This window comes from Psammomys obesus, unplaced genomic scaffold, assembly GCF_907164565.1.
Source record: "Psammomys obesus unplaced genomic scaffold, mPsaObe1.curated_primary_1811, whole genome shotgun sequence".
NCBI lineage: Eukaryota > Metazoa > Chordata > Mammalia > Rodentia > Muridae > Psammomys > Psammomys obesus.
This window is the reverse complement of record NW_026592118.1, coordinates 19,037,512-19,048,228: the sequence shown is the minus strand read 5'-3', so window position 1 is coordinate 19,048,228 and position 10,717 is coordinate 19,037,512. Positions and strand designations below refer to the sequence as shown.

The 10,717-nt window shown below is 39.1% G+C and overlaps 1 protein-coding gene across 1 annotated transcript in view; it reads left to right on the top strand.

Moving 5' to 3' along the window:
* Sema3c (semaphorin 3C) overlaps window positions 1–10,717 on the top strand; it is a 132,074-nt gene that overhangs the window by 111,436 nt on the left and 9,921 nt on the right. Inside the window, exons 12-13 of the mRNA XM_055612903.1 lie at window positions 917–1,005; window positions 5,785–5,928. Of these exons, the coding sequence (XP_055468878.1) occupies window positions 917–1,005; window positions 5,785–5,928 (233 nt within the window). The remainder of the gene's footprint in view (window positions 1–916; window positions 1,006–5,784; window positions 5,929–10,717) is intronic.

Genomic DNA, 10,717 nt, shown 5'->3' with positions numbered 1-10,717 from the left:
AGAAAGAAAGAAAGAAAGAAAGAAAGAAAGAAAGAAAGAAAGAAAGAGGAACACTAACAAAATAATTCCACTGAAGCAGTATTCTCCTGAAGGTAAAAGCAGATAAAAACATAACAATATAAAGTAAAACTATGGGCTGATCTCTCAGATGAACACAGATACAAGTGTTCTTCCCCCCCTTTTTTTTTATTCTTCTCTTATACAATGCATCTGAACTGTAGTTTCCCTTCCCTCCCCTCCTCCTAGTCTCCCTCTACCTTACCCCTCCCCTAAATCCACTCTTCCTCTGTTTTCCTTAAAAAAGCAGGCCACCTAAGGATATCAGCATAGCAACATGCAACCAAACTGAGTACAAACTCTCATATCAAGGCTGGATGAGATTACCCAGTAGGAGGAAAAGGGTCTTAAGAGCAGTCAGAGACACTCCTCTGCCCACTGTGAGGAACCCCACAAAAACCCCAAGCTAAACAGCACAACATGTATGCAGATGGCTTAGTGCAGACCCATTCAGGCTCCGTGATTGTACCTTCAGTCTCTGTGAGCTCCTATTAGTCCTGCTTAGTTGATTTTGTGGGCCGTGTTCTCATGATGTCCTTGACTCCTCTGGGTCCTACAATCCTTCCCTCCCTTTCCTGTGGATACTAATATTCTTAATAAAACCTTAAAATTTGTATTCAGGATATGAATCTCACAAAAGCTTTCAAATGTTGGTTCACTTTATATTTATGACATCAGAAGGAATTTTTTTTATATTGTCCCATCTTTCGTTTTCTTAATTTCTTAAGTTATTTCACTGACAAGATTTTTCTTTTAATTAATTTATTTATTCACTTTGTATCTTGAAAAAAGCCTCCTCTCTCCTCTTCTCCAAGTCCCATCCTCCCTCTCTTTTCCCCCATCTCTCCCTGTTCCTCAGAGAAGAGGAGCCATCCCCTCATCAACCCACACCAGTTCATCAAGTCACATCAGGACTCAGCTTGTCCTCATCTCCTGTGGCCTGGCGAGGCAACACTGCCAGAGGGAAGTGATCATAAATCAAGCAACAGAGTCCATTTCAGAGACAGACTGTGCTCTCCTTATTAGGAATCCAAAAGGAAGCCTGAGCTGCCCATCTGCTACATCTATGTAGGGGCCTCGGTCCAGTCTATGCATGGTCCTTGGTCTCCACAAGCCCCTCTGGACCCTGGTTAGTTGGCTCTGTTGGTCTTCTTGAGGAGCTCCTATCTCCTCCAGTTACTTTTATCCTTCCCTCCACTTTTTTGACAAGACTCCCTATACTTTGCCCAATGTTTTGCTGTGAGTCTCAATATCAGTTTCAGTCCTCTACTGGTGGAACCTCTCAGAGGACAGCTTTGCTAGGCTCCTGTCTGTGAGCATAGCAGAATATGATTAATAGTGTAAGAAGTTGGCTCTCTCTTGTGGGGTGGGTCTCAGTTTGGGCCAAGCATTGGTTGGACATTCCCTCAAACTCCAACCCAAACAGGTTAACTATACCCAAGAAAACACAGGATATAAATAACTTCACTACAGCAAAACCAAAAGAAGACAAGCACACAAACACTGCCGCCACTAACACCATACTAAAAAGAACTAATGATTATTGATCATTAATATTTCTTAAAATCCATGGACTCAATTCTCTAATAAAGACACTGGCTAACAAATGGATGCATAAACAAGACCCAACATTATAGTGCATACAAGAAACACACATCAAAAACAAAGACATTACTTCAGAGTAAAGGGCTGCTTAAAAGGTTTTCCAAGCAAACAGACCCAAGAAACAAGCTGGAGTACCCATACTGTCAGTTTTTTTTTTAATTCACTAAGATTAAAGGGATTCTCTATCTCCTGAAAATTACACACACACACACACACACACACACACACACACACACACGTACGAGTTTGAGTCTCGGGGTAAAAAACTCAAAGACTGAATATTGACATTCTTTTTATATAGAAGAAGCAACTTTTAGTTACTTAATCATGGCTATCAAGTAGCTTATAGAATCTATGATTTCCTTTAAAATAGCTCAAAATAGCCTGGCCAGAACACTAACTGCTTCTAAACCCAAGGAAAACAAATAGATATAGTCATCTCATCTCAGGGTACTTAATTTCTGATAGTAGATCTGAAGAAAACTGACTTAGAAGGTTAGAAGGGAAAAAAAGGCTGAGAAAATTTTATATGAGTAAATTTATTTCACTCAAAAATTTTCAAGTATATGTGGAAGTCTCATTACTAGCTGAATTAAGGATGAATTATAATTTCTTTAATTTTTAACTTCTTTATAATTTATTTCCTTTACATCCTGATTGTAGCTCCCTGCCTCACTTTTTCCTAATCCTACCATTCCTTCCTTTTTCCCTGTATTATCCTCCCTTAGTCCTCAGAAAGGGGGAGCCCTCCTTCCCTACCATCTGACCCCATTCTATGAAGTCTCATTAGGGCTGTCTGCATACTCTTCCTCTGTGGCCTGGCAAGCTCCCCAACCCCACACCAGGGGAAAGTGATCAAAGAGCTGTTAACAGAGTCCATGTCAGAGGCAGCCCCTGCTCCCCTTACTAGAGGACCCACAAAGAGACTGAGCTACATCTGAGTAGAGGGTCTAGGTCCTCTCCATGCATGGACCTTGGTTGATGCATCAGTCTCTGCAGGCCCCCCTGGGCTCAGATTTGTTGGCTCTGTCAGTCTTATGGAGCTCCTGTCCCCCCTGGGTCCTTCTGTTCCTCTCTTTTTTCCCATGACTCCCTGTACTCTGACCAAAGTTTAGCTGTGGGTCTTAGTATCTGCTTTGATCCCCTGCTAGGTGGAGTCTTTCAGAGGAATCTGTGGTAGGGTGCTATCCTGTTCCCTCTCTTCAGCTACTTCTGTTGTCTATTCTATTTGCCCTTCTGAATGAGAATTACGCATCCTCCCTATGGTCCTCCTTGTTATTTAGCTTCTTTAGGTCTGTGGATTGTAATATGTTTTTTCTGTATTATATGACTAATATCCACTTAGAAATGAGTATATACCATGTGTGTCTTTCTGGGCTACCTCAATCGGGATGATTGTTTCTAGTTTCATGCATTTGCCTGCCAATTTCATGATTTCCTTAATAGCTGGGTAGTATTCCATTGTGTAAATGTACAATTTCTGTATCCATTCTTTGTTTAAGGGACATCTAAGTTGTTTCCAGATTCTGGCTATTATGAATAAAACTGTGATGAACATAGTTGAGCAAATTTCCTTTGTGGAAATTTGTGGAGCATCTTTCAAATATATGTCTAGGAATTGTATAGCTGGGTCTTGAGGTAACAGTGTTCCCAATTGTCTGTGAAAGCACCAGATTGATTTCCAGAGTGGTTGTACAAGTTTATATTCCCACCAGCAGTGGAAGAGTGTTCCCCTGTCTCCACATCCTCTCCAGCATGTGCTGTCCCTTGAGATTTTGATCTTAGCCATTCTGATTAAGGTGGAATCTCAGAGATGTTTTTGATTTATATTTCCCTTATGATAAGGATGTTGAACATTTCTTTAAATGTTTCACTGCCATTAGATATTCCTCGTTGAGAATTCTCTGTTTAGTTTTTACCTCATTTTTAATTGGATTATTTCGTTTGCTGCTGTTTTATTTCTTGTGTTCTTTATATATTTTGGATATTAGCCCAAATGTCAGATGTGAGGTTGGCAAAGATCTTTTCCTAGTCTGTAGGCTGTCAGTGTGTTCTGTTGACAGTGTCCTTTGCTTTACAGAAGCTTTCCAATTTCATGAGATCCTTTTTAATTGTTGATCTTAAAACCTGAACTGCTGGAGTTCTGTTCAGGAAATTGTTCCTGTATCAATGACAAATGCACTGAGAAAGAAATTAGGGAAACAACACCCTTCACAATAGCCACAAAAACAAAACAAAAACATAAAATACCGTGTTGTAACCATAAACAATCAAGTGAAAGTCTTGTATGACAAAAACTTCAAATCTCTGAAGAAAGAAATTAAAGAAGATATCAGAAGATGGAAAGATCTCCCATGTTTATGGATCGGTAGGATCAACATAGTAAAAATGGTCATCCTGCCAAAAGCAATCTGCAGATTAAATATAATCCCTATCAAAATACCAACACAATTATTTACAGGCTTTGAAAGAACAATTCTCAAAATCAATAGGAAACAAACAAACAAACAAACAAAAAAACAAAAAACAAAAACAAATATCAAAAAACAGAATAGCTAAAACAAGCCTGTATAATAAAAGATCTCCTGGAGGTGTCTCCAGCCTTGATCTCAAGATGTACTATAGAGCAACACTAATAAAAACTGCATGGTACTGGTATAGAAACAGACTGGTGGATCAATAGAATTGAATCGAAGACTCAGAAATGAGCCCACACTCCTACACACACTTGATTTTTAGCAAAGCAGCCAAAACGAAACAATGGAAAAAGATACCATCTTCAACAAATGGTGTTGGTCTAACTGGATGTGTCCATGTAAAAAAACAGAAAATAGATCCATAAATAGATCCATTTAGCACCCTTCACTAAACTAAAGCCCAAGTGGATCAAAGACCTCAAAATAAAAACAGACACACTAAATCTGTTAGAAGAAAAAGTAGGGAAGAGCCTTGAATTATAATTTTTTTTAATAATTAGAATTGATCTAATTAAGCTTATACCTTAAAACAGAAAAGTAAAAGATGCCTGTGATTGATCTGGTATGCTTTCTCCAGTATGTGAACCTATAATTCAGGAGCAATGCACTTGTGAACTGAATAAAACTCCACACCCTCCCTCCTGTAGCTTAAATGAAACCTCCATAAAGCATAAAACATTGTAAAAGAGACACATTTATTAAACTGAGGTTTCAGAATCTCTTGAAGAATATTCTGAAGCCAACTTGTTCTGGAGTTCTGAACACTGATTTTGTATATTATTTTGTACAATATACAAAGCAACAACTTGAACTTAGCCATGATGGAGACATTTATGCAGCTGAAATCAGCCACATTCCACCTATGGCTCTTCCCCCATGTGGCACCTTAAAAGCCGCTTTGACATGTGCACAGGGCTTTGAGAATTACATAGAAAACCACTGTTGAAAAGCAATAATTGTGTACACTGTGGGAAGAGATCAACCCTTCTCCACAAATAAACCAAGGCTAAATTAGAAAATTCTGCTAACAGTCCCATTTTTTTAAAGCTCTTAAAAATAAGCATTTTTCCTCTGTTCTAAAACAGTGTGGAACAAGCCAGGGATTAGTGACACACATCTGGAACAGGCTCTGTGCAAAAAGGGAGTAGTCAGTGCTTAAGACATTTTTCTATAATGTGGTTTCTTACATCTGGTATTGAAACCACAACAGCTCCTTTAAATCCAGAAATTGTCAGATGAGTGCTCCTTGGGGAATCAAAGGGGCAGGGTGGAGGAATGACCCCAAAACTCCTCCTAGAGAAGTATGCTTCCCCGAAGATCTGGTCACTCCACCCTAAGCCCAGAAAAACACCATGAAGTCAGCTTTCTAACTCAGTTGCCAGTGGCTGCCTCAGCCCTGGGCTTCCTGCTACTATAGCCAAGAGAACTTTAGCCAAGTGAACTCCAACAGTCCTTTTCCTCCAGGGTCAAGAATGCTGTCCTTGTGTCTGAAGCCTTCCCAGTGAGGAATCAACTGTGCTCGTCACTCTTTATTTCTCCACACAGTAGTCGGGTTGCCAGGTCAACCTCATAAATATATAACTTTGTTTTTTAAGCAAATGACACTGGCAGAAATCCTATACCCTCATTCTCGTGTTCCCTGTAGGTGCTTCCTTCAAAGCCGGGTGTGTGAGTGTGCTAGCAAACAGTCCAAACAGCAAGCACCAGAAAGTGCTGGGAAGACTGCCAATTGTGTCATAATGTTTTTCCATAAGTATCTCAAGTCTGTGGAAGAAACAAGACACCTTTGGTATGTTGCAAAGGGGCATCCAGAGACAGCAGGCTCTCTGTGGCTGAGCGAATGCACCACATTATCTTTCTGTAGTGAGGGCAAAGCTTCTGTGGATTCTTTGTATAGCCTGTCCGTCCTGCTGAAGCAGAACTTAATAAAGTGTTCATTTTTAACTCCCATTTAGAAGTGTTCCAGAACTGTGTTCTCCAGTATCCCAAGGAGATACTGGAGTTCCCTAAACAGTAACTTCTGTTTGCTCTTCTACAAGTTTCTTCAGTGATCTTATTTATCTGCCGTTCTAAATTTGTCTTCTTTTTGAGGTTATAATTTAATTACAGTCTTTCCTTCTCTTTACTCCTTCCAAGCTCCCATTTACACAACACTCCTTACTCTCCTTCAAATTCATGGTCTCTCTTTTTTTATTTTTTAGTAATTGTTATTTCATGCATGGTTTTGTGGGTGTGTGTATGTGCATTTGTGTGTGTGTGTATGTGTATTCCTAATTACTACATGTCCAGTCCCATAATGTTACCTGTATATTTACTTTAATGAGGGGTGTGTGTGTGTGTGTGTGTGTGTGTGTGTGTGTGTGTGTGTGTAGGTAGGTAGAGATCAGTAAAATAGCTTCCACATGTAGGTCTCAGGGATGAAACATGTCAAATTTGGCAGTCAGTGCCTTTACCTGCTGAGTCCTCATTGTATATTCATTTTTAAAATACTGACCCTTTGGCATATATGACAGCTGGTCCTCAACCATGGTTTGTTGTTTATATTTTATCTGTGTCTCCAGTTAATACTTTGTCGTCAAAAAAGATGTTTATCCTTCTTTATTAGTGTGCTTGTATCTTGAAAGCCACAACAATGTCTTGATCTAATGTTCACTTCAGGACTTGTCAAGTGGCATTTTAATACAATAAATGTCCAAAGAAGATACACATATGTATTGGTTTAGAACTGTGTTGGTTCTGAGAGTTTCCGGGTTCTGAGAGTTTCCATCACAGATCCGAGGAGAAGAACACAGGAGGAATAGAGGCGGCAGCAGTGCTTGTGAACACCTGAGGGAAGCCCAGCATTAGGCAGGGATGCAACTCTCAGGGTTCTCTTTTACGTGACAGTTGCTGTTTTCAGCTTTTCTGTTGGCACATCAGCATAGTCAAAATGTCTCAGAAAGTAGTATTTATCACTGCTTCGTAAGAAGAGGATAGAATAACTGGGAAGACAAGACCTTAAGGAATTTAACTAAAATTATTTAATGATGATCTTTCTAATAAAAAGAGTCCACAGAATGAGGACGATTGTGTTATGATGTGTGATGATACGATTATGTTATGTGCTTAGTGACTATGCCATCTTTTTCTTTTTTCTATTCACATCTTTTCACCATCCTTTTACCCCTCCAAATTTTCCCATACCCCAGCCTTTCACGTTCATGAGCTTTCTAAAATTATTATTGTTTATATAATTATTATCACACACACAAACTTACTATTGCAAACTACCGAGTCCATTTAATATTGCTCCTATGTATGTGTGATTAGGGGCCTGGTCTCTTGATAAAACTGATTCTCCCTCTGTCAGCAGCTCTTCATCTAGTGGTGGGACTTTGTGAAATTTCCTACATTCATATTCTGATGTCAACTACATTCATTAGGTACCTCCTGTTTATGCAAATATACTGTTGAGGTCTCAGGATCAGCTTACCTGTCATGTCTAGGGCTCACTAGCTGGTAACAGGTGCCTTCATTCTCCTGCTCTTATAAACATTTTTGTCATTGTTGTTGTTTGTTTTTTCTTTGTTCTTGAGACAGGGTTTCTCTGTGTATCCTTGGCTGTCCTGAAGTCACTAAATAGACCACGCTGACCTCAAACTCACAGAGATCCGCCTGCCTCTGCCCTCCTGAGTGCTAGGATTACAGGTGTGCACCCCTAGGCACAGCTGCTCTTATAAACTTTTACTCCTTCTTATTTGGGGTTCTTCGATCCTTGGCTGTAGGAAGTATACTAACTGGAATTGGGCATCCCATAGTCACCTCTTCTTTGCATTTGGACCCATTATGTGTCTCTAGAATAGTCTTCCTCTAAAAACAAACAAACAAAAAAAAAACTTCATTGATGAGGGATGAATGCTACACTTATCCATAGGTATAACGACACATGTTTATAATACAGCTAGAAATTCTATTGCTCTAGGAACCTATCAAAGTAGAAAGTTCTCCCATAGGGGCTGTGACTGCCCCAACCACAGGCAGTTGGGTAGATTTTTATATAGTACAGGAATGATTCTGATCTAATTCACATGCCCTTATGTCCAATTAGATAGCTAAAACTGGACACATATCTATTATCCTAAAGAGCAATCAAGTCTGAAAAAACAAAAGACCTCAGTGTGCAGCCTGAACTGTTGAAATTTCTAAAAGAAAACATAGCTTATATTATCTCAAGATCCCAATATGCCTACTTACCTGTACCAAAAGATGATTAAAAGCTATTATACACTAAATACTTACTATTGCATTGAGGAACAGCACCAGTGAAGATAGAGTTTGAGAAGAGGAAATCAATTTTTTTTTTTTGGTTTTTGATTTTTCTTTTTTTTTTATTTTATTTTTATTTTTATTTATTTTTTTCTTTTTAGTTACATTTTGTTAACTCTGTGTCCCAGCTGTATCCCGCTCCCTCATTCCCTCCCCAACCCCACACTCCCTCCCTGGTCTCCTCCCTGCCCCTTTCCAAGTCCACTGATAGGGGAGGACCTCCTCCCCTTTCATCTGACCCTGTTTTATCAGGTATCTTCAGGGCTGGCTGCAAAGTCCTCCTCTGTGGCCTAACAGACTGCTCCTCCCCTGGGGGGGGGGGTGTCAAACAGCCTGCCCTTGAGATCCTGTTAGAAATAGTCCTTGTTCCCCTTACTTTGGAAAACTACTTGGTTACTGAGCTACCACGGGCCACATCCGAGCAGAAGTTCTAGGTTATATCCATAGATGGTCCTTGGTTGAGTGTCAGTCTCAGAAAAGACTCTGTGCCCAGATATGTTTGGTCCTTGTAGAGCTCCTATCCTTTCCATATCATACTAACTCCCCTTCTTTCATATGATTCCCTGCACTCTGCTCAGGGTTTGGTTATGAGTCTTAGTGTCTGCTTTGAAACACTGCTAGGTAGAGTCTTTCAGATGCCTTTTGTGGTAGACTCCTGTCATAAGTTCAATGCACATCCCATTTGTCTTTCTAAATGAGGATTAATCACCTTCACCTGTGTCCACTTTCTTGATTATCTTCTTTAGGTGTGTAGATTTCATTATGTTTATCATATCTTGTAGGTCTATATAAGCGAGTATATACCAAGTTTGTCTTTCTCCTTCTGGGATACTTCACTCAGAATGATCTTTTCTAGATCCCACCACTTGCCTGCAAATTTCATGATTTCCTCCTTTTTGATTGCTGAGTAGTATTCTATTGTGTAAAAATACCCAAAATTTGCTCAAGTACACAACAAGGACATTTGTTCAACCATGTTCATAGCAGCTTTATTTGTAATAGCCAGAACTTGGAAACAACCCAGATGTCCATCAACGGAGGAATGGATACAGAAATTGTGGAAATCAATTTTTTATCTTTGTAACCATTTTTACAACTTAATTTATCTTGACTGGTAAATCTTATGGCAACACTCAGCAGAACGACTCATTATCAGAATTACTTCTTTCCTAAATTTGAAAATGATGCCATAATCGAAGAGTCTTGCTTCTAAGGTAGGAGTACATTGTACATACATAATGAAAGTGTGAGAAGTTATTGAGTGTAAAAAGATAAGATTCCTGATTCGGGGTTAATAAGATGGCTAAGCAGGTAAAGGAGCTCGTCGTGCAAACCTTAGTTGCTGAATTGGATTTCTGGCACCTATGTGAAAGTAGAAACGGAAAACTGACTCCACAAAGTCATCTTTCCACCACACATACACACATACCACCGCCACCCACCTCCACCACCGTCACCACCAACATCAACAATATTAACAAGTGGGATAATACAAGTAAAGTTTTAAAAAAAAACTACTGGTTTGTGTTACAACCAGCATGATTTTGAGAAACCTTAACAGTCTCCGCTAAGATTTTCTTCATCTTTAAGTGAAAGTTCTAAATAGGGCACTGGTAATTTAATAAAATCATCACATATATGTATACAACAACAATAAAAAAAGACAAGAATTTTAAAGAAAGCAAAAGGGGTATATGAGAGAATTTTGGAGAAAGGTAAGGGAGGAAGTAAACTATGTAATTACATTATAATCTCAAAAAACCAAAAGAAATCATTTTAAACGTGATCTCAAATCAAACTACTAACTGGAAATCATACAAATTGTTGAGTGATGTGTGTTAACTGTGAACTTTTTTTAGAGCATATCAACCAGAGTCCTGACAGATACTTAAGGAGATGTCTCAACACAAGCCATAATTAGTGGTGTCTTCTGGGTGTCTGCAGCTGCAGAAATTGCCCTTGCATTGTTCTTTCCATATTTTCATTCAGTGGGCAGCATACTGCCCTTTTTCCACTTTGTGTGACAAATGAGGGCTGAAAACACCATAACCCATACTTTGAAGAAGTATGGAACACAACTGTCAGCTTTGATGGAATTCTTTGTCACCATTTGGCCTTCATTTTAGGAAATTTATAAACAGGAATATTTAAATATAATGCTTTTTCCGATAATAAAAGCATATTTCCAGATCATGGGACTATCCAAGGACAAGCTAACTTTTATTATTTATTTCATAGGTCATTTCATTGTTCCCATTTCTTTTTTTTTTTTT